Here is a 24,722-nt window from a genome sequence, read left to right as displayed (position 1 = left end):
ATAGATTGTCCACTGCTTTTTCAACTGGAGAGTGAGGGGGTGGGGAGGAAGGGAGAGGAGAGTGGTGTGTCTGTGGCTGGGGAGACAGCAGGTTGATGGACTTATCCTGAGGCAGGGAGAGGGGGACACTCCCCCACACACAATAGCTCCCCATCTGTTTGCCACAGCAGTCTCTCCTGAAGCAGCCTATTCTGCTTGCCTATGGTTCTGTGATCCCTTCCGAGCACTCCTCCAGCTTTCTCAGCTGTGGGAGTGGCATCCTGAGCAGCTCTATGAGGAATGTGAAAGCAGCACAGCAATGTCTCCCCCTTTCTATCTCCCTCTCCAGCAGCAGCAGTAGTCTTCCTGTCCCTGTGTTCTCAGTGCAGGGCAGAACAGGAGCATTCCACCTTAAATGATTTGCTCTTTGTTCCCCAAACAGAGCAGTACACCCAGTTGTCATATACTTCCTGGAGCTTTGAAAGGGGAGGGGCCCATGCCTGCAGAGTAGCAGAGATCAAAATAGTGAGCAGAGCGCTCATGACATGGTGGTGGAAGCTAGTTATGTGGACAAAACAAAGTAGTGACTATACTGACCCTTGGTCGCTTTAACTTTGCTATAAAAAGCTTGATGCCTCTCATTGAGATGGTTTTATTTTGATGCCAAAAGCAACTTTGTAATGTGTATTCATCCCCCGTTTTGTCGGCAAAAGGCACCTTTTGCCAACAAAACTTTGTAGCATAGACAAGGCCTTACTGTGACTAATGACTTATACCAGTAATAGAATTGTGGATCCCTGTGTTATAAGCATAGCAAGATTTTGAAAATGGTTTTTCATTTTTTCTTTTTTAATGGTTTCCTTTTACTTTTGTTGAAAGAATTGTCCCTGAAATGTCAGGATTCAAGGGTAAAATGCAAAGTGAAATGCTAAACTTTCTATGATTCTGCTACAGACAGAATGACAGGCATAAAAGTGTTTGAAACGGGTCACCAAATTAAAATGCTCCAAACCACTAGTTTTAAAAATTCTAGTCAGTTTCTAGGAATTTATATAGAAGGATTTTTTTCACATTTTTTTCCCCAAAGGATAGCACATATGTGGCTGTGGATGTAATAATAATGCTGTGCAAAAATGTATATGCTGAACAGTTGAATTACTCAGTGGGATTTGTTTTTGTGTTGGTGATTCTGTGATAATGAGGTGACTCTGAAGTGAAATGCAAATGAACTGGAATGAATGCAATCCAGAGTTACCATCCTCTTCTTTGCTATCCACAGGTACACAGATGAAGAGTCTAGAGTATACCTGCTTGATAGGGGTAATACCAGGGAGAAAGAGGCCCAGAAGGAGAGAGGATCAGAAAAAGGGAGGACAGAGGGAGAAAGGGAATGGGAGGATCAGGAAGCTTTAGATTATTTCATTGGTAAAGATGCTGGGAAACAAAAGTTTAGTGACTCTGAAGGGGAGGAGACAGAGGAGACAGAGGATTATGGACAGTTCAGAAAATCTGTCCTTGCAGATCAGGGTAAAAATTTTGCTACTGCATCTCACCGGAATGCTGAGGAGGAAGGAACCAAATACAAATCTAAAATTTCAATGAAGGGCAATAGAGAGAGTGATGGATTTAGAGAAGACAAGAGTTATAAACTTAAAGAGACTGGCTATGTAGTGGAAAGGCCTAGTGCAACAAAAGATAAGCACAAGGAAGACGACAAAAGTTCTGAGAGAATAATGGTGAAGAAAGAAACTCAGTCACCTGAGCAGGTAAAGTCTGAAAAGCTCAAAGAACTCTTTGATTACAGTCCCCCTCTACACAAGAATCTGGATGCGAGAGAAAAATCCACCTTCCGAGAGGAGAGCCCACTTAGGATCAAAATGATAGCCAGTGACTCCCATCGTCCTGAAGTTAAGCTCAAAATGGCACCAGTCCCTCTTGATGATTCCAATAGGTAAATTATTCCAATTCACAGTACACTTCCTCATCTGTGTACAGAGTTTACCTAGACATTATTTAAACTACTGGTTTCTTTTTGTCTCTCTTTCTTGTTGATGCATTTTAGACCTGCTTCCTTGACTAAAGACAGGCTGCTTGCTAGTACGCTTGTCCATTCTGTCAAGAAGGAGCAAGAGTTCCGATCCATCTTTGACCACATTAAGTTGCCACAGGCCAGCAAAAGCACGTCAGAGTCATTTATTCAGCACATTGTGTCTTTGGTTCATCATGTTAAAGGTATGTACTCAGTTTACCACAGCAAATACCAGTATCGGCATTTAAAAGGTCAATTACAGATAAACCTGCTTAATGTCACTAGTAAGGAGACAACTCAGTTCTCTGTTTCTTCATACTGATTGATTCACACATTTTTCCTTTTGAGAAGAGCTCATCTTAAAATAATTACCCAAAAGACTGCACAGCTAGTCCCAGAAAACCATAGCAGTAAGAACCAATTTTGTGTATTTTGATAAATTGTGTTATACAGTGAAATAAGCTGTGGACAATTTGTGAATTTTTGCACTCAAGTTTAAATGTTCTCTATTTAAAAAACTGTATATTGGCCAATGTTTAGATTTCTTTGAGGTTGCTAATTCTCATGTTTAGTGATTGTGATTTCTGTTGGCAAATTATAATGTGAAAATACTGTAGAATCCTTGGATTGGGACATCCCAGTATCCCTCTTCAGAAAATATTTTTTTAAAGTATGAAAAGAATAAAAACTATGTGAAATAAATATACAAAAATAAAACGGGTGAAATTTCATCTTGTTTTCATTCGTTATTTGGCAGTTGGTGACACTGAAGCATAGAATTTCATACTTGGCCACTTGGCACTGTCCAAGTTCATCCCTCTTAAATGGATTATATACTAATCCTTTTCTGATTGAGCAGCAGTTATTACCATTCATTATCATTAGGCGAAATCAGTTCCTTGGGAAGCATCCCAGTAAAGGGATGATTTCCTATATCACAATTAAGTGTAAAATACTCTGCAGGCTTATTAGTCAGAGACTCAGTATTGTCTGGCTGAGTACAGCCCTTTTGACTAACATGTGAGGACATTTAGAGTTTCTGAAATGAGCACCAACTTTTTTTTTTTCCCCCGCAAAGCATTTATTTATTGCCAAACATATGTCTTATTCATCTCTCTTAATGAACTAATTAAGACAAAAGACCTTGGTGATGAAAATTGTTGGCGTTCACAACAGAAGAGGGAATCGAGTTTTTTTAAATTTCCTAGAATAAGAGCCACCTGATCAGATGACTAATTTTAAATTAACTGTAGTTATGCATTCATTATTAAGATACTTTAGATGTGCTAAGTTAGTGTGCTGAACATCCAAAAAAGTGCTACATAATAAATAGCTAAAGGGACCAAGGCTTAGTAGTAGTCTGAAATTTGAGTTGGTTGCAAAATAAGTATTTTTGCAAAGAGGATTTGTAGAGCAGTTATAAAGATTGTTTAATAAAATAATCCTTTGCTAATTACTAGCTGACTACATACTGACATTTGAAATCAAAGTATCTATTCTCTTTTTGGTATGTCAGGGATTTAGAGCTTGATTCTACATTGAAGTCAGTGGCAAAACTCTCATTGACTTACATGCTGCAAGACTGGGGCCAGAAGGGGGCAGTGTTTCTAAATCTTGTATGTTGATGACTGAATAGATCACTTAAACTGTCTCTGTAAATATGATAGGTGAAGTCTAACATCTGGCTGGAAAAGGTAACTGTTTATCAACCAGTCTGTGGCCAAGTTATTTGATGTGTGTATACCATATTTTGTTTCTAAAACTTTTAGCTTTTCTGCACACTTCAAAATTACTTTTTTGTGATCGGATTTTAGTAACTTTTCTTTTTGTAAAGAACTAAAGTTATGATTCATTATTGATGTGATGCAACTGGTCTGAACAGCTCTTTATTAATATAGAGCTGAAAATGCCCAGTGATGTTTTCTTTTTCATTGTAACTAGGTCCTGGAATGTGTTTTGAAATGGCAAAATCCATGTTACAAAAGTAAAATAGCTGTTGAAAGATACAGATGCAAAAACAGGCAAAGTTGAACCTTCTGTCTTCCTGGCAAAAATGGCATAAAAACTGAGTTGCTAGCTCAAATTCCTGGGTTTGATGGAATTATGATTGAGGCACTACCCTTGTAGTGGCCGTTTCAAGTTTTAATGATTGGTTATGAGACATGTGCTGGATGTTGGGCGGTAAGTTGATACAGATGTATGTTGACCTGTTAAGCAGATAGCTTGCTTCATATGTAACATTTCATAGTTTGTGACTTTATACGTCTTTCTATTTTACATTTAAACACATTTATTGAGCTGGTCTTTAAAAATTCAGTGTTGCTATTACTAATTTTAACAGTCTCAAAAGCCAAAAGAAAATTTATTTGTTAGAGAAGCTGTCAGGTTTGCCAAGATGCCAGATGCTTAAATGAATATATTCAGCTGTAGGGCTGTTAATTGATAATTTTATCATCTGTTTCTAAAGGAAAAGTTGCATTCTTTTAAGAAATAACTTACATTTAAGTCTACATGTAGTTCTTGATGTATAAATTGTTTCAGTAGTTTCTATCAAAACTAATTCTGTCTTAAATTTAAAAATTAAATTTATTTGGAAATGCTTTGTTCCCTGCAAATACTGACTCAAAAGAACTTCATCTGCTCTTCTGGGCAAAGTGTAAAGAAGAAAACCTAAACAGCTGCTCCTTTTCCTCCATCAGAGGAAAATGTGTCAGTGAAAAGGGAAGAATCTGACTCTAATGAGTTTATGGTGCTTGAATTAGTTCTAGTACTAGCAGGGCATACCTGTGAGGAAGCTTGCAGTGGTGTTGTGCGCTGCTATTATCTGCTCGTTGAGGCTACAAGAAGGGTAAGAGTGGGAAAAATCCTCTAACAGATTTGCCTCTTCTGATAATTTTTTAAAATATTTTCTTTTCTTTTTGCCTATGTATCTTTCTGTCAGAAATGGAAATACTTATGTAGGTGGAATTTAACTAACTAGACAGAATTTCTCCTCTGTAACCAACAGAACAATACTTCAAGTCAGCTGGAATGACCCTAAATGAGAGGTTCACTGCGTATCAAAAAGCTACTGAAGAACATTGCACCCGGCAAAAGAGCCCAGAAATACACAGGTATATGCCAGTTGCATTACTAGATGCTGCTTATTTCAATTAAGTAATGCATTATATTTCTTATAAGAAACCGTAAATGCTTTTCTATTTGCCTCTGAATTCTTCACCTGAGAGAGGCATGAACTGGTCTGAGCACAGGACTAGGATCTTGGTACTTCTGGATTCTGATCTCAACTTCAGCTCTATATGTGGCTTTCTGGCAAGTCTTTTGTCTGTCTCTGTATCTCTTTTGGGCTATACTTACCTGCCTCACATGCAGTATTGAGCATTGAGGCTTTGAAGATGGAAAAAGTCACTTGAGTGCTTATTATTCGCATATGTGAGCTAGTTCATATTGTGACTTCATCATTAACTTTTGAACTGCGTTAATAATTTACAGCAGTTTGAAAATAAAAACCTGAGCTGCATTAGTGCCTGAAAGGTAAGCAAAGGTAGGGCATATGTATATCATTGCTAACCACTGGAATTAGTTATAAAAGGCTGCATGCCTTATTTTGTGTGTGTTACATGTGTGAGGTTAAAAATACTCTCTTTATAGTCAGTATTCTGCATCGAAATATTTTTTTAACTATTTTTTTATATTCTACTTTTAAAAGGATGTTATTAACTTCTGCTTAGTGTGAGGTAGTTTTAATGAGCTGATCACTTTTACAGAGCTCTTCAAATACATAATCCATTAAGGCTTTCATATCTTTAAAAATAAGGGAAAAGCAAAATGTCATAATTGCACGTGTGTATTTCATGTATTTCATTGGGCAAAACCAGATTTTTCATTATCTGAATAGATTTAAAGTGATTATAGAGACCTAATACTATAAATAAAAAGATAAGGCTGCTGAAAAATAGAGACGCTCTTGACACGTTTTCTCAAATGTCCAGAAGAAACACAGGAAGCCATAAATGATCCCCTGCATGTATGGCTAGACACTTTTTTTATTTTACGTTTAGGAGGATTGACATCTCTCCAACTGCCCTGAGGAAGCATACCCGTTTATCAGGTGAAGAGAGAGTCTTTAAAGAAGAAAGTCAAAAAGTAGGTTCTGAGTTAATATTAAATTGGTATTCTAGATTTAGTAAAATAATGTGCATTTCCCTTTGAGTCTAAACTTCAAGGTGAAGTATTTTTCTTTGGATTTGTATTTCTAGCCCAAAAAGTACTTGGACCTAGACTATTTCTCATCTCTGGCCTTGGACAAAATACGTTAGCAACTTCTTGCCTAGATTCCAGGATGTTTCCTTCCAGTTTTCTTGATTTTTGCAGCACTTTGCAGACCCAAGGACTAGAAATCAAGAAAACAGTTAATTTGCAGATGTTGTAGCTGAATTAATCAGCTGTTTGTGCTGTCCTAATAACACATTTCTTCCGAATAAATTGTACTAAATATTAATCCACCCACACAAACCTAACAGTTCGCTTGTAAAAACAGATCTCCCTGGTGATTTGGTAGAACATCTGCTCAGAAGCTAAATTCCTAGATAGTTTAAAAAAATCATCAGGCATAGACATATAAAAGTCAAACAACTTTGTCATTAAAAATTGACTGAATGTTCTGAATAGTGTTGAAACAAGGCAAACTTTATTACTTCTTTAGGAATTTGGAGATAGTGCAAATGGGAGACCAGCTTCTATCTCGTCCGGATTTTTCCATTTTAAAATGCTGTTCCTGAAATCTCTTCCTTTCACAGGGAGATAAAAAATTGAGATGTGATTCTGCTGATCTTCGGCACGACATTGACCGTCGTCGAAAAGAGCGAAGTAAAGAACGAGGGGACTCTAAAGGTTCCAGGGAAAGCAGTGGCTCAAGAAAGCAGGAGAAAACTCCAAAAGATTACAAGGATTACAAATCTTACAAAGATGACAGGTAAATATTTGAACTTTCTAAGTAGGTTTTTTAGTTTCTAATTAGCCTTTTGTAATTGTAAGCTTAATTGCTTTCAATTTTCACTGTGTAATGGAACATTTAAATTTAAACAATTAAAATTATTTGTTTTACAGCAAAAATGTATTATCTGTCTTTTACACGGCTTATGGTGGATGAGGACAAAAACTTTGGAATAGCAAGCTAACACTGAAAAAAAAAATGACAAATTAATCTGTCCTATTATCCAGGCTACATCAGGAGGTTGGACTTCAATGCAGTACATTTCTGTAAACAGTTTGTGTAAGAACTTTGGTTCGTTATGCTTGATTCCGCACTTTTTCAACTCATAACACCCAGAGTATGAGAATTTTTACTGATATCTAGGTTTAACGTGGGTGAGAAGGGAGAAGTATTTATTTTTCTAAAGCCAGTGGGCTGTTTTTAAAGAAAAATGTTAGTTTTTAATAGTTATGTTTCAGTGGATACTTTATAGCTGTGGTAAGAGATTTCAGGTATGACCTATTGGGTATTGTATTAAAATCTTGTAAATTGGGTCAAAATACTGCCAATATGGGGTTATTCAATACAGAGTCTTGCATTAGGTTTTTTTTTCCCTCTTGCTTTACACTGGGCATATGATGGATTTTACTTGTGCTTCATTTTTCCCATTTCCTTTCTTCCTCTGGTATCCGCACAGGGATGCCCAGAATATAGCTGCTATTTTCAACAATATGTGGAAACTCAATTAACTTAAAATTTATAACTTTTGCTCTAAGGGTTTTTCTCCCTTCTTTCCCTTTTGCTACCCCAAAAATGGCAGTTAAATAGGCCACGCTTCGTTGAATCAAAAACCAGAGAAGTAATTTTGCAGTCTACTGGTTTCCAACTAATTAGCAGTAGTATTTGAACAATATATTTTAAGATATGGAAGGAGGATGAAAAGTGAAATTATACTCCACCTTAAAATCTGAAATACTTATTTTATGGATGATTTATAACCTGAGGGGGAAGTAGCTTTTACATAAACAGAAACCTCCTTTAGTGTAGCGTGCTACAGGGTATCTATTTTTAAAACAGCACAAAGTATGTTTTTTATTTTTCAGTAAACAAAAAAGAGAGCAAGACCGTTCTCGATCTTCCTCATCTTCATCCCCGTCTTCTGCCTCATCCAGTTCACGAGAAGAAAAAGATGGCAAGAAAGAAAGAGATGAAGAGTTCAAAACCCACCATGAGCAGAAAGAATATTCAGGTTTTACAGGAGTCAGCAGGCCAAGAGGCACCTTTGTAAGTCTTTCTCTGCTCCCTTTCATTGCTATACTATTGTTACCTTAAAGCAGTGTTACGTAATTGGCGTGACTCTAGGATCCATCTTCCCAAGATTAAGATGTGCAGTGTTTCAGTTTAGAAGTATCATGTATTGCTATTGTGTGCTGTTCAGAGTTGCTTGGATCTGAATGTTTTGATTACTCAAACCAGCTAAAAATGAAAAACAAAAGGTAATTAACAATAGTTTAACAAGCTGAAGTGTCTAACAGTGTAGTGCAGTCTTTATTAATTATTCAGAATAAGAAGTCTCAAACACTTTCACATTATGGACCACAGAAGTGAGAAATCTCTTTTTAGACAACTCTCCTTCCAAGACTTCCTTCACAGCAACAATAGTAATGAGTTACAGAGAGGTCTCTTATCAGGACAGTAATAAAGACAAGAAAAAAACCCCAAATCCTTGTTAATGCTATCCGTGTGGCTGCTTGCTTATTTCTTGCTACTTTGTGTAGTTGGTTTCTTTTACTTGGGGCAGGATTTTAAATGTACTAATATCAATTTATTAAGGCTACATTTTGCTATTTGTTACCTGTAATCCCCAGTGCTTCCAATTTTTCCAGGTCACTGTGAAGTTTGGTCTGCCCATCTGTGTTTGCTACCCTTTCAATTTTGTTGTTATCCACAAACTCGTACATGGCTGAATTTATACACCTGACAGCCATGAAGCAGCTGTGCTGGGGAAAGCAGGGCTGCTTGCTTTTGTTTGTTGTTGTTTCTCTGAATGTCTTGGACAGGACTGCAGTCAGCAGCAAAGCTAACTGGTTGAAGGCTGAAAGGTGGTTAGCATTGTGATTTGGAAGTGTGTTGATCAAAGTCCACAGACAGTGGTTTTAAAATTCACTACTCAATAAAATGATGTAAAGCATATTAATGTAATTCACTGATACTAAGTTGGAAAATGTGCAAACACCAGCGAGAACCAAAAAACAGTAAAAAAAAGATCTAGGCAGGAAAGGAATGTAGGCAGGAAGTAAACATTAGGAGCTGTAACTTTGAACATTGCAAGCTACATCTTGGGGGAAAATTCCAAACATAGATTCTTTGGGAGGGAGTAACTAAACTCCTTCCTGTAACCTGTAATACTGAATCAGTTATGCTAAAAGAGACAATAGATTAGACATAAACAAGCAATGTTATATGACTACAAAAATGACCAGTGATGCTTTCAGCTGCATATGAAATGGCATCAAAGTGGGTTGCTAATATGCCTTCTCTATACAACTGTGCTGTGATGCACATGCAACACTATTCAGTTCTAGGCACCTCCTGACTAAAAAGAGAAAAAAAAAATATTCACAGGGATGGCAACGTTGATTTTATAAGCAAAGATTAAAAAAATTAAATATGTGTAGTTCTGCTACAAAATGACTAAAAGGGACATAAGTCAACAAGGGCAAAGAGGAGTTCAGCATGATACACAGGTATATAGCTAGGAATAATGAGATAAAATTGAAAGGGAAGATTAGGGCTGAAAATCCGTGAAGTTTTCCTGTTAGTAAGATATTAGACTGTGGAAGAGTTTCCTAATAAAACTTGTAGACGTATCAAGGCTTGATAATCTTAAAACTAAATTGGACAAATGTACTGGAAGAAACATTGCAGCATACGTAATTTAGGTAGGGAGATGTGCTGGTAACTGAATAGGTCTTTGACATGTTTGACTTCTGATGATTGTGTCGTAACAACTTGCAGAATGCTTTAAATGAGAAATAATGGCACTCCTTACTGATTTTACCCTTTTTACACAGTGATATTTATATATAGGCTTATTAACCAACCTGAGACTATTGTGACGAGATATCTAGACAGGCCTGACAGATTAGCTTGCGCCATCTGTCTACAATCATAAATTTAGATATAAAAACTATACTAGTTTTAGCATTACAGGTAAAGTGAAATGTCTTTGTCCTCTAGTTTAGTAGGCTATTCCAGTTCATGGTTTTTATTTTTGATAAAAAAAATCTTTAATTTGCAATACAATCTTCCCTTTTGTGTTTGGGGCTATTATGGTATAGGCTGGCGAAAAAAGGAGTAGATTCGCTGAAGTGCAAACTAAAAGATGCCTATTCACCAAAAATCATGACTGAGATTTCCACTAGCAGGTTGCAGTACTTATTACAAAATGAGACAGAGACACACATTTTATATAATGTAAACCCATAAACATAATGAAAGCATTCGTATCTGTTCTTCTATCAGAGTGAATAGAAGCCTGCAGCCACATTTTCTGACCTTATAGTCCCTTAAAGGTTCTTCATGCAAGCTCTTCCCAGACTGAAAAGGGAGCTATCTTTATGCTAAAAGTCTGCCCCTCTTTTTCTGTCATGCCCTGAAACACGTAGGCCCACAACAGTAGCGTGATTATGGGCTATATTACCTAGACTGCTTTGTAATGTAGGATTACTAAAATAGCCATCATAGCCCAACTCATATGATTGATGGAATTTCAGCCTCTGGAATTAGCTGATTTAGGCTTTGATCTTAGCAACATTCTGTTTCCCAAATGCTATTTCCTCCTCCACAGTGACAGTGTCCCCTGTCATAGTCTTAATTTTGCAATGAAGAGGATATCAGAGGCCAAAGTATTTCCTAAATTTATGCATTTACACACATATATTTATATATATATTCCAGATTACCTTTCTAAAAACCCCCATTTCTGTTCCTGTACAGTCTTCTTTAATATTATATATCCAACACTTTTTTTCAAATTATCATTCTCAAATGTCTCCATTTTAGTTTGTTGCTTTCAGTATCTTGATAAGTCATGTGAATCCTCCACTAGTCTGTTTAGTCTAATTCTGTTCAAAGATAAGTAGTATTAAACTGTCCAGGTCTCGGGTTCTTTTCTGCACTCCTTCCCTCTTTTTGGTCAATGAGATCCCTCAATTTCACATTATGGGTAATCATATACTAAAAATTCCATAAACATATTTGAATGCACTTCAGCTGAATGGAGAGGATTGTTAGCTCAGAGTGAACACTTAGTACATTAGACTTTTAAAGTATTACATGTGAATTCTTAAACTGCTGTTTTATGTTTATGTATTGAGGAAAGAATACAGAAATAATATTTTGGTTAATACAGTTGAACTTGAATATTTGCTTTGTGATTATATGCATATTTGATTAAATACATAAACACTTTGGTTAATCAGTTTCGAATTAGGGGCAGAGGAAGAGCCAGAGGAGTTTTTGCTGGAACAAATACTGGTCCCAGCAACTCAAATGCTACTTTTCAAAAGAGACCGAAGGAAGAGGAGTGGGATCCTGAATATACCCCAAAAAGCAAGAAATACTTCTTGGTGGGTGCTGGAAAACTTATTATATATAATGTATACATCTTTTATCAAAGCATGCTTTATAACTGATGTTAAGGAGGTAGTCTCTATGTGCATGCTGCTTCTGTACTGGTAGCTGTCAATGACTTTGGCATATTATTACTATGAGAGCATCAGGGTCCTAGCTGGCCCAATACCTGCTTCCTTTCTATCCTTCTGCAGGAGAGTGGTGGACAACAGTAGCAGGTCACTTCCGAGAGGACATCCCCTACCACTCCTGCTTTTTTCCCATATTTGGGGTGGAGGATGAGTGACAACCTACCACACACAGCCTAAAATGTTAAAACAAACACATACAGACCACCCAAACCAACTCAAGTGTTTTCCCCCAGTGGATTTAAAGCAGACAGTGATGCTTGGTGCCTCAGCTGTGCTGGGAGTCCTGTAAAAGTGGTGTGTCATGAGTAGATGGCAGCATACAATATTGGAAGGGGCAGGGGGGAGGCAGCACAGTGCACATGGATTGGCTCTGGTAGCAGCAGCCTTGCTACTCTCAGAGTAGTGAGATGCATTAAAGTATTCTGACATCTGTTAAATATTACTTTTCCATATAGGTATCAAAAAAAGGGAAATTAAGATCATTGACCAAGATAGCAATGATGGGGGAGGGATAACTCAATGGTTTGAGCATTGGCCTGCTAAATCCAGGGTTGTGAGTTCAATCCTTGAGGGGACTATTTAGGGAACAGGGGTAAAAATATGTCTGGGGATTGGTCCTGCTTCGAGCAGGGGGTTGGACTAGATGATCTCCTGAGGTATCTTCTAACCCTAATATTCTATGATTCTGTTTCTTACTTAACTTGTTGAATATGCAGCCTCTCTTCTGCTTGTGCTGCTTAAGCTCTCTTTAGTAAGTGGATTTTCAAATGATAACAAAATACTAACACTTTAATTTAAATGGTAAAAATCACAAGTCCATTTCTGATAAACTTTCTACATTTGTATAGTGATATCTGAACTTTAGTCAGTAAATTACTATAGAGTAATAAGTTTTATACAGGAATATTTCCACCAGTAATTCTGGAAGGAATTTTAATGGGCTTAGGGAAGAGGAACTTTAGTGTTTCTTCACTGCACTCTTTTGGGGTCCTTAGATTACTTTAGCTTTGTTTCTTCCTCATAGAAGGGATTACCAGTTTTTATATATGAAACCTAGGGCCTCTGCTCTGCTCTCATCTCATACAAGTAAACCTGAATTTTCCCACGTTCCAAAAAATCCAGATCTGCTTATGCATTTGAACATGGTCTCCTATCCAAAACTTGTTTACAAAACTTCAATTTTTATTAAGGTTCTGAAGACTTATAAGATTGGGACTTACCTGTAAGCCTTATTTTCTATTCAAGCAGCTAATGGAAGATGTTCTGTCATCCTCAAAAGTAGCACTAAATTTCAAGGGTTAAGCACTTTTTCAAATAATGTTACACATATTGAATGGGGGGAAAACTGCATTATTAAAATCACATCAAAATGTGATTTTACTGTACAGTGAGGTGGGTTCTCAGAGTGCTACATCTATGTTACCATTTTTGCTTAAAAGAAACCACTTGGCCTTTCTAGAATATGAAATATGATTTTTGTGATATTAAGATAAAATCAGCAAAAATAAGTTTGTAGTAAGAGAGGCTAGAGGAATTTGCCTATTAATTAGGAGTCAGCTTCTGCTTTTCAATTGTGTGGAAGCTATTGAGCCACCCCCCTCTCTTTTGCATACTGCCATCAGCAGCAGGATAAATCAGGTAGCCTGTGAAAGGCAGTACTTCTAATGGTCACAGAAGACTGAAAATAAGAGTGGCAAGGTAAAAGCTGGTAAATTTCATTAACTAACTGGTTTATTGCCCACCTTTTTAAGTGGAAATTTGAGTAGTCCTACATAGGACAAGACTTCTGAGATATGACTCTTCACAAATAAATGAAAATTTTGTCATTTCTAAAACTATGTCAAATGTTTGTTTACAGTATGAGGACAGACTTTACCAATTATAAAATGTAGGTTAAACTGTGGGTGTAAACTACTAGAGTATTCCCTGGAAAACCTCTTGTACAGATTATATATAAAACACACTTGACAGTGCATTGAAGTTAAGGTGCCTACATGTTATGGGGATAGGTGCAGTACAAATGTCTAAGAATGTTATTCATTTAGCTCATCCTTGTTCTGTTTGACCTATGTTACCATAGCATGATGACAGAGATGATGGTGTGGATTATTGGGCCAAAAGAGGAAGAGGCCGTGGCACTTTCCAGCGTGGCAGAGGGCGGTTTAACTTCAAAAAATCAGGTAGCAGTCCAAAGTGGACACATGACAAATACCAAGGGGATGGGCTTGTGGAAGATGAAGAAGAAACAATGGAAAATAATGAAGAAAAGGACAGACGCAAAGAAGAAAAGGTAGAAAACTCTGGCTTGTCGGTGAATTGAAGAACAGATTTCCTTCCTCACCATACCCTAAGTGATAAAATTGACAAAATAATTTTCATTTAAAAATTATTTTCATGTATCTGCGATAATAGACAAATGGGGGCAACTCATCCATATTTTCTTTATTTCTACAGGAGTAATATGAAGAAAAATTCCAGCTGAAAAAGCAGCCCTTGCACCACCCACACAGCATTTTTAATATTTTTTTGTCATCAAATGAATGTAAGCATTTTACTTAAATTTTACTGTTTAAAAGTAGTTTAGAGGGATTGTTTTTTGTTTTAAGCCTTTAGAGATCTTGATATAGTAAACTGTATGTTGACGATCGTACAGGTAGAAAGTAAAATATTTGTAATTATCATCAACTTTTAAGAACTTTTACTGTCTGTTATATACAGTGTAATTCTGCTCTGTCCAAAAGATATGGTCAAGTGCAACTCAAAAGTTTTGATTCTCCCCTATGACGCTGTGTTTTATTCTGAAGTAAACTTATAGCTCTGCTTACCTGAAATCTTGGAAGAGCATTTTTTTTTTATAAATTAGTACCAAGTCTCAATCACAATGGAGTTAGTGTTCTCCTTAGATGTAATGAATCAGAGCAAAGTCTGTTGTGTTTTCCCACCCATCCAAAAGTAGTGTTAAAAGATTGCTACCTTAAGCCAGTCTTTTTTTATAAAGCACTTTTCACAGTGAACAGACTGAAATTAAATGTATTTGAAAATAGTCTTCTAGCTTGCTAAAGCAATCCTAACCATAGCTTGATGGGAACTGTACTACAAGACTAATGCAGTTCACTTTGTTTTAATAACTGCAGAAAACTTGCTGTGGATCATATTTGAGAGCTAAAGTATTTCAATATCCCTTAAAATGAATGTGGATGGAGATTTATACATACCTGTATTAACATTGTCATACATTCACATTTCTAGACCACCCCCACGATGGGAGCTCTCTTCTGAACAAATCTAAATCTGACAAGTATAGCTGTAGCATAACAGGTGCTACGTTTCTCCGTCCATATACCGCTACTGGGGAAATGCCTCAACTGTTTGTGCAACAGCCCAAAAAGTAGCTTGACTTCTATACACTGTAACCGGAAGATTTGTCCTACATTCCAAATGCATGTTCCATTTTTGCATATGACAGAACAAGGTAAACCACTAGGGGGGAAAGAGTTGCTTTTAAGAAAATCTGTTTAGTATATTTCAGACTTTGCATGCATAATGTATAAAGTCTTGTGAATGGAGCACTAGTTGCTATCTTAAAACTTTTCAAGCACAGTGAATAACTCAAAATGACATTCTCAAGAGTATGTTTTAATTGGTGACTCATGGGTTACCAATAGAAAGTTTTAGTCAAAAAGTTTGTGGCACTATTAATCCAGCTGCCCCTTTGTGTCAGTCTTTGTTCCAGTTCATAAAACTGCCTTTTCGATTTCTTTACATGGGCTTTCCTCTTCAGGTAAATATTCTGGCAAGTGTGAATTCTCTATTACGTTTACAGACTTATATGAAATAAAAATCTGAAAGTTTTCAAAGGGATGAAATGTTAGAATTTGTGCCTTACTGCTCGAAATATCTTACAGAAACATGAACATTTTAACATAACAAGCTGAAACAGGTTAAAGATAGCAATGATAAGTTCTAAAACACAATCCCCTTCAACATTTGAAAAACCACTGCAGCACTAAGCTTCAAATTAAAACTAATTTGCTATTAGATTTTTAAGATCATTATCCATTTAAAACAGTAAGAGCGTTTTCATTTAATTCTCTGAAGTTGAGCCTTACTTCCTTTCCAGCCTCGCATATAATCACTTGTGCTTCTAGCTCTTTTGTTGCGGCAATAGCAGAAGCTAAGGATTAAAATAAAGTTTCACAATTTTAAAAATAATCTTAACGTTACAATTAGATTAAGGATGCAAGTTCAAAATGCTGTGTTGACTGCATTTTGTTAAAGCAAAGCAAGTTGTAACACTGAAACGTAAAAGTGGAACTAGCAGTAAAGTATTAAATGGAAGCTTTCAAACTATTTCCAGCTATGTTGTTTATAACATAGCCTGCTTAATTCCATAAATACAGGGCGTGAAAAGTTTCCTACAAACCAGAAGCCTGGAGTACAATGATGGTCAAAAGAAGGCTTGTAAAAGCTTGATTTGTATCAAGGCTCGCCTATCTCTTCTTCCTAGAATAACACAGTAGCACACACTTAGTAATAGAGATGTCTGTTTGTTTATATAAGTGTTAAGTGCTGTGTAAGCCAGTATACAACATCTACGCCAACTTAAAGATGTTAAAAGAGCTAGTGTGAAATACAGATCTCAGTACTATAGTACAGGAGGTTGGGGGGCGGTGGTTATGTCTCACCATAGAATTATTTGGCTAATTTATTAAGCAAACCTTCCATCTGAAAAGGAAAATACCTTCTCTTCTTACATATCCACACAGCTGGATATGTACGGTTTAAAGATTCTATCAGGTTAATGCTGTCATAGTGTACTTCACTCTGTCCTGGAATATCATACTCTTTCTAAAAAACTACAGAAACACCACATATTGCTTATTACACATGTTCTTGCAATAGTCCTCTCCCCACAAGATGATCTCCGCTCCATTTGTCACCTTATTGGCAGCAATGGTAATAAGAGCATAGAGATGTAGTATCTAATTTTGCTACTGTAACTAGGGAGAGTTGGGGAGGGGCGGGGGGGAGATGGCTCCTCTTCACTGGTCTTGATAAAAAGGTTAAACCTTCGATTTGTTTACAGCTTTTTGAAGGGAAGTAGTGGAATGAGTGTTATAGTTCAGTAAATATTTGAACCATTAGCGTAACTAAAGGAATTGGCATTCTACTCCATTAGTGCCATGGTAATTTGTACAAATGTCATACAAACCTTACCGCTGTTACAAGATCTGATTTTACTCTTACTGTTTAAGAGACGACTGAAATTAAAACTGATTTACTCCATTGACTTTCAACAAAACTTCTTCACAAAGACTTCTGGTAGGCTAAAGTAGAGAGAATGAGAGGAGGAATGGAAGAACAACAAACTCTGAGTTCAGTATTCAGAAACTAGTATCCCAGAATTCACCCTGATAATTAACAGTTAATGTGAATCTAAAACTCGAAGAAGGCAGCTAGAAACAAGTCAATGGGGGTAGACTTGGACTTGTAGTTCATGAAGAAAATTGTGAGTACTCGTACTGCAACAATCTAAGTAATTTGATCCAGTAGCCTAGTTGTTAGGCACTTGATAGTACAGGAACTCCTCACTTAACGTTGTAGTTACGTTCCTGAAAAATGCAATTTTAAGCGAATCCAGTTTCTCCATAAGAATTAATGTAAATGAGGGGGTTAGGTTCCAGGGAAACTTTTCACCAGACAAGACTATTTTATATAATACACACACACACATACACACACTAAGTTTTAAACAATTTAATACTGGTACACAGTCATGATGATTGTGAAGCTTAGTTGAGGTGGAGGAGTCAGAGGATGGGATATTTCCCAGGGAATGCCTTACTGCTAAATGAACTAGTGATTGACTGAGTCCGGAAGGGTTAACTCTCTCAACATTCTACAAAGCAGCAGGAAAGGAGGGAGGGCAGACAGGGAGACACACCCTGTGTGAGAGAGCAAAAATGCACATTTCCCCTTTAAGTAGCTGACCCCAGGCTTAAGTACACTGCTTTGTTTAATTAAATCAGCTTGCTGAGACCTGAGACAGCACCTACCTCCTAGAGGCTCCCTCCCTCCGTCGTGTCCCCCCTGCTCTATGGAGAATGGGGTAAGCGGGATGCAGGAGCAGGGGGGAGGAGGAGACACCCTGACATTAGCTTCCCTCCACCCCCCCTCCCCCCCGTACAATAAGGAGGAGTCTCTAGGAACAGTTCCAAAGGTAGAGGGCAGGAGCAGCACATGGCAATGGGGGAAGGGACAGTTGCTCCACAGGGAACTTAAGGGAATGGGGGACTGCAGGTCTACCCTGGTTCCAGCCACCCACTAGCTAGCTGCAACGGGCTGCTCTTCCTGCAAGTAGTGGACAAAACAGGAGGCTGCCAAAGGACGTTAAAAGGGAGCATTTCACAACTTTAAACGAGCATGTTCCCTAATTGATCAGCAACTTAACATCGAAACAACATTAACCGGGATGACTTTAAGTGAGGACTTCCTGTATTTGTATTACAGTAGTGCCTAGATGACCCAACTGAAATGGCTGTTTGGTGCCTTATATCCACAGCATGAAAATGCCTGCTTAAAGGGATTTATTAACTTAAATAGACCAGATCAAAGAAAGTGTTCTCTATTTTATAGAAGGGAAACTGAGGCACAGTGACTTGCCCAAGGTTGCAGAGGAAGTCTGTGGCAAAGATAGGAACAGAATTCAGATCTTCTGAATCCCAGTCTATCATCATAACATCCTTTCTCTATGTGGACCAGCCTGAGGGTTGGAATAACAGAAGCCTACTGCCCTTGAGTATGGTATGAATGGAGCTGCCCACTACCAACCCGAAGAAAGTATTTCTGGATTACAGAATAAATAGGAAGTGGCAAATTAATCTGTGACTTGACCCCTCTAGAAAACTTTTTAAACAGAGACAAAGAATCCTGTGGCACCTTATAGACTAACAGACGTATTGGAGCATAAGCTTTCATGGGTGAATACCCACTTCATCAGATGCACTCATCAGAGGCAGTTGCATCTCACGAAGTGGGTATTCACCCATGAAAGTTTATGCTCCAATATGTCTGTTAGTCTATAAGGTGCCACAAGACTCAAGTCGCTTTTTAACAGATCCAGACTAACACGGCTACTCCTCTGATACTTTTTAAACAGACATTCTCCTAGAGATTTCAGTTGCAGATTCCCTTGGAGAACCCACATGAGAAATTACACAATTAAAATTAGGAGTGGTGATATAAAGACAATTATTTGAGCTTGAATAAAAGGCATTGAGTAAAACTTATATTCCTACCACATTATCTAGTCCTTCAATGTGAAGAGTAATGGTCTTTGCATTCTTGTTGGAACTGTTAAGGAAGAGCTGTGCTTTGAACTTTTAATTGGATACTTCTGGAGTATCTGTTTGGCTCATACAAAGAGTATTCAGTACATTTGTATTTCTCTTGCTAGAAGCTGAAGACAATTGTTGGGATCACATCTACAGGAAAAGTAGTAAGAATTATCTAGTTCAGTGGTCCCCAACCTTTTTGTGGCCAGTAGCACATTCATGTTTTCAGAAGAATGTGGTGGGCGCCAACAATTTTTCAAGGCTTATTTTGTATTTGTACATTAAATACGAAAAACATCGTATTTAATATTACATAATATATGAATCCATAAGATAGAGTAATTTTACATGTAAAAGGTATTAAATTATTCAGCAATTACTCTTTCACCTTACCATGTGGATTTGCTCTTTTTTATCTACCTGTAAGAAAAATTAAGGAGTCTTTACAAAATAAATATCAAACAGTTTTCATCTTATTTATTTTAAAAAAGTAAACCATTGCTGAACTGCTGGTCCAAATATATTTATTATCCTTACTTTAACATAGAATGAAGCCTGCAGCCCCCGAGTTCTCTGTCCCTGGCAGGCGGCTTCGAAGCTGGAGAGAAACCGCGGCCCCGCGCCTGCCGGAGACAGAGAACACTGGCGCCCGCAGCCCTGGAGAAGCTGCAGAGGAAGCCGCAGCCCCACACCTGCCAAGGACAGAGAACAACGGTGCCTACAGCCCTGGAGTTCTCTGTCCCTGGCAGACACGGGGCCGCAGCTTCTCTCCCCTGCTGGGTACTAGGTGGGCGCACATAAATGCTCTGGCGAGTGCCATGGCTCCCACAGGCACGGCGCTGGGGACCACTGATCTAGTTTTTCCTACTAGAGACTTTTTGTTGCTACATTGAATTTTGAATTAAGGTAGACCAGTCTGGGTGAGTTAGTGGTGGATGACACTTACACACTAGTTTAATAAAGGCCAGATCTGCTTCCTCTCCTATAATATCACAGTGAGGTTGTTCTGTTCAGGAGACATCTGGGGTAATTTTGCCCATTGCAGACTTAGAGGCAGGATCCTGCAAATTTTTCTCTCTAGGCACCAGCTCAAAGATCCTTTCAGTGTTTATTTTGCATTCAACTCCCCAGTCTTGGGGGGAAAAAAGCAAAACGGCCAGAACTATGCAGCTCTTTTGCTTACTGGAAACTTTCTTCAATTCTTTCTGCCCTATAGAATCCAGCTGCTTTGGGAGTTGCCCCTGCCCCAAACTCAGCCCCACCCCAACTAGCTTGGGGAGGCCTAGCCATAAACTGCTCTGCTGCTACTATCCCTTAAACCACTACTGGTGGCTTGCTAGCTTTGATTTGCCACATCCCAAAGCAGCTTTTGAAATGCTGTCAACAGTTGAACTGGAGGCTGCAGTAGTCTTCAGCCTACCCTTGCTTACTGCCACATTTGGAAACATCTCCCATTTTAACTATGGTGCTCACAGCTTAGGGGGTTAGGCAAACTTTTTGGCCCAAGGGTCACATCTGGATATGGAAATTGTATGGTGGGCCATGAATGCTCACGAAATTGAGGGTTGGAGTGCAGGGAGGGGTTGAGGGCTCCAGCTGGGGGTGCAGGTAGTGGGGCTGAGGATGACGGGTTAGGGGGTGCAGGAGAGTGCCCTGGGCTGGGACCGAGGGATTTGAGGGCAGGAGGGGGATCAGGGCTGGGGCAGGGAGCGATGGAAGGGGTTGGGGTGCAGTCTCTGGGCGGCGCTTACCTCAACCAGCTCCAGAAGCAGTGGCATGTCCCCCATCCATTCCTACACGGAGCCACAGCCAGGCAGCTCTGCATGCTGCCCCGTCCACAGGCACCGCCCCTGCAGTTCCCTTTGGCCACAGTTCCTAGCCAATGGGAGGTTCAGGGGTGGTGCTTGGGGTGATGGCAGTGTGCGGAGCCCTGTGGTTGCCCCTACGTGGAAGAGCCAGAGTGGGGACATGACACTGCTTCCAGGAGCCACGCAGAGCAGAGAAAGCCTTTGCCTCCCTGGCTGGAGTGCCAGAACAAGGCAAGCCCCAGACCCTACTCCCCGGAGGGAGCTTGAGGGCCAGATTAAAATGTCTGGAGGGTTGGATGTGGCCCCTGGGCCATAGTTTGCCTACTCCTGGCTTAGTTAGGACAGTTTTTGATAAGAATTCTTTATTCTGGTCTGTGTCTTGTCTTCCAGGAGCAGTGATGTCTAGTCATCTTTAGTAGAAGAGGGAGGAGATGCAGTGGTCTCGCTCTTTACTTCAGTGTACAGAGACAGCTGAAGCCACATTCAGCTTCAGATGTAATGTCTCTGCTTCCACCTCACATGGAAGCTGCATGCTCCATCTGAGGCTAGTTTGCAATTCCCTTTCTGGCTTTTCTTCCCATCCTTCTGGATAAAAGGGAGGAGGATTTTCAGTTTATTTGCATCTCCCTAGGCCACTGAATAAGAGAGCAGAAAATCTTCCCTGGCTGTACCATTGACCAGAATAGCAATGGATGACAGCTTTTGGGCATAGGTTGCTTCTAAGGCTCTGCGGTCCTGTCTGGACCCAGGAAGAAATCACACTCAATACTCTGCTCTCTTCCACTTGGTTTCATTCAAAGACACTTCGATCATGAAGTGAAGTAAACTGATTTTCTGCACTTTTATAGGGGTGTAAATTATCTTGCCACTATTGTGTTTACTTTAAAAGAACTCTCCTTCTATCCCTCCAATCATTTCCTTGCATGTTTCCTTTCTTCAGTTTTAGGCATATGGAGACAATATATATATATATATATATATATATATATATGATATGATATATGATGCTGGTGACCACTAAACACCAGCCTGCAATATTGATCACCAACTTCCTCATTTATTACAGGTCAGATGACTCAGCTCATGAATTCAATAGCTATTTCACTATTTTTAATCTTCAAAGTAATCTTATATACAAGATGCTGAGATGCCTTCCCCACTTTCCAGAAGTGTCTAAATTCTAACACTTGATAAGTCCACCCACATTTAACATCCAGTCTCGTTTGCTAGCCATATCCTCATCCATATAATTTTACCCCTTCCCCATCCTAACTTATTCCTTAATAGGCATAAGAACCTTGATGTTCATTTCCTTTTAACTTCTTAAAGTTTTCATTCACAAATTGAAACTGGAGCCTAGAATATTTCAAGTATTAAAACTTACACTTTGTTCTTTAAAATACACGAGTAATTTTAAAATGCTAGAACTTGAAAAAAAGCTATGGATTTTTTTTTTTTTATTTTAAATTGTTAATCCTGGTCATAGCTCAGAAGCTGCAAACTCAGGCTTGCTACCTTTCTTCAAGTTCTCCAACCTTTCAGTCATACCACAGTTGTTTGTCATACAGTGGAACCCCGTATTAAGAACACCTTGGGAATGGAGGTTGTTCGTAACTCTGAACAAAACGTTATGGTTGTTCTTTCAAAAGTTTACAATTGAACATTGACTTAATACATCGTTGAAACTTTACTATGCAGAAGTAAAATGATGCTTTCCTTTTTTTTTTTTTTTTTAACTAGTTTACATTTAACAGTACTGTACCGTATTTGTCTGTGGGGCGGGGGGTCTCTGCTGTTGCCTGATTTTGTACTTCCAGTTCCAATGAGGTGTGTGGTTGACTGGTCATTTGTAACTCTGATGTTCATAACTATATAATTACATAATTGGAAGAACATTCTGAAAGAAAATGAAGTGCCTGCAAAGATGATGGAAAATATTTTGAATACTAACAGTTTGCAAACAAAGGTTTTTACTTAAGAGTGGCAATGTAGAATTATACCTTAAAATTTGAAATTCAGCTTGAGACAGGAGTCAGACTGCAGAAATAAAGTTCCGGTGCTTTGACTAACTGACCAATAACACTTATGCAGCAGGGTGACATTTAATAGTAATTTACTAATTAACTCATTAATGGTCCATGCAAGAGGTTAAGTGATGCAAGAATGACTGTGTGGGAAGGTTCCATGCTGTCACTGATGCAGAAATTTCTGGACCTCATGGGTGTCTGATTTCTCCAGTCATTCATGCTAGCATATAACAAGTAAGCATCTGATGATGTGCAGAAGAAAGAGACTTGCCTTATCCAGACCCAAGTTTGAATGACAGGCTGGCAGAATCATTGACCTAATATATACTGCAATAGGTATTGCATGAGAACATGACTTCAAAATCAGCTCCAGGAAATAGTGGTTGATTTCGTCCCCTACCCCACTTCTTCCATACACAAATAGAGGTGAAAGATTATAAAATGAGAAACAAGATGATGAGAATGAAGCATATAAGCACAATGTGTGACCACCTCCAGTTGCTGTCTTTCAGAAGTATGAGTTCCTTATTACATTGTTGTTAGAACACCAGATCAAAACAACCATTACAAAATTGAAGCCTCCCTCCTGAGCTCCTAAATACTATAAGATTTTAAAAAGGTAATTTATGTGCTAGTGACAAGAATATTTCCTCTCTCATCCAAGATCTTCATTATGCATCACAAATTAAAGGGGATTAATCCTGTCTAAGAAAACAAAGTGTTACATGGCCTTGTAAATCATTAAGAAAGCTGAGAAGTTCTCAAACAAGCAATTCTTCTTATACAACCTTCCACATCTTCTCAAAGCCATAAATAGAAAGGTGTTTCTGGATTATACTCTCCAAGTGACATTGATGGCAGCAGTTGCTATGCATTGCGCCCATCAGGGCACATAGTTGGAAGCAGAAAGGCAATACGGTAAGGAATTGAGTGAGTGTTGAAAGGACTGCACTGGGAATGAAGAATATTTTCACGAAGTAGTACACAAGTTACATGCAGCAGTACCATCAATGAGGCACACAATCTCAAACATTCTTCCCAGCAAAAGCATACTGTCTTCATCAGAAACTAACATCTAGTAACAGCCAAGGCCAGTTTTAATTATCTGTGGATTATATGTTTTGGTGAATAGCTGACTTTTTTTTTTTAAAGTGACATTAAAATTGTATGACAAATGTTTATTTAGTGTGACACCTAAAATGACTACGTATCTGAAAAAAACATAACATGGTCTATGGTAGAATATGGAGCAAGCATTTTATACAGATGAATTTATTTGCCTCCGGGCAAAGTAAAGCTCCTCCCCTAAACAGATAGACTGCCACAGAAACAGTTCTGCTACTGTGTTTTAAACTAAGTCAGGGAAAATCACAGTAGTAAGTTTTCAGTTAGCAATTCACTAAATACTGTCGTTTGATTGTAACTGAATATACAAAGTTGGAATTTTTACAAAGAAAGCAGTTACCTGAAGAGCTAAATGCAGAACTTGTATGCTTGGATGGTCCAGAAACATGATGAGGCCAGAAGGCATCCTTTTTCTTTCATAGTCACTTCTCTGTTGCATGAGGTTGAGGACAAATCCTACAATTGGTTTGCTATAGTCAAAGTGTCCATTCTTGTACTGGTGTAGCTATGAAAAGAGACTAGGGTGTTACTCTGCCTCCATTGTAATAGAAATACTGTAAATCATAATCATCTACTATTGCAAACAAAAGAGTTCATAATGCTTTTTGGCAAGTATGTAATGGATATGAAAAACTGTCCTAATACACACTTTAGATGTTCTTGCTTATGTACTATGAAG

General features: G+C 38.3%; 1 protein-coding gene across 14 annotated transcripts in view; it reads left to right on the top strand.

Annotated features, from left to right (window-relative positions):
* The window catches only part of BCLAF1 (BCL2 associated transcription factor 1), a 36,239-nt gene extending 20,629 nt beyond the window's left edge, over positions 1-15,610 (top strand). For 3 of the 14 annotated variants that reach the window (XM_075063978.1, XM_075063976.1, XM_075063977.1), the window contains 8 exons: positions 1,259-1,930; positions 2,042-2,211; positions 5,016-5,121; positions 6,070-6,154; positions 6,808-6,983; positions 8,087-8,267; positions 11,468-11,614; positions 13,830-14,197. In XM_075063978.1, coding sequence (XP_074920079.1) covers positions 1,259-1,930; positions 2,042-2,211; positions 5,016-5,121; positions 6,070-6,154; positions 6,808-6,983; positions 8,087-8,267; positions 11,468-11,614; positions 13,830-14,069 — 1,777 coding nt within the window. In that variant the 3' untranslated portion in view covers positions 14,070-14,197. The other 11 variants (XM_032770157.2, XM_032770147.2, XM_075063982.1 and 8 more) reach the window with 7 other exon arrangements.
* The last annotated feature ends 9,112 nt before the right edge of the window (positions 15,611-24,722 follow it).

Source organism: Chelonoidis abingdonii, chromosome 3, assembly GCF_003597395.2.
Source record: "Chelonoidis abingdonii isolate Lonesome George chromosome 3, CheloAbing_2.0, whole genome shotgun sequence".
Taxonomy (NCBI): Eukaryota; Metazoa; Chordata; order Testudines; family Testudinidae; genus Chelonoidis; species Chelonoidis abingdonii.
Note: the sequence above shows the minus strand (reverse complement) of the source record. Positions and strands in the feature narration are given on the sequence as shown.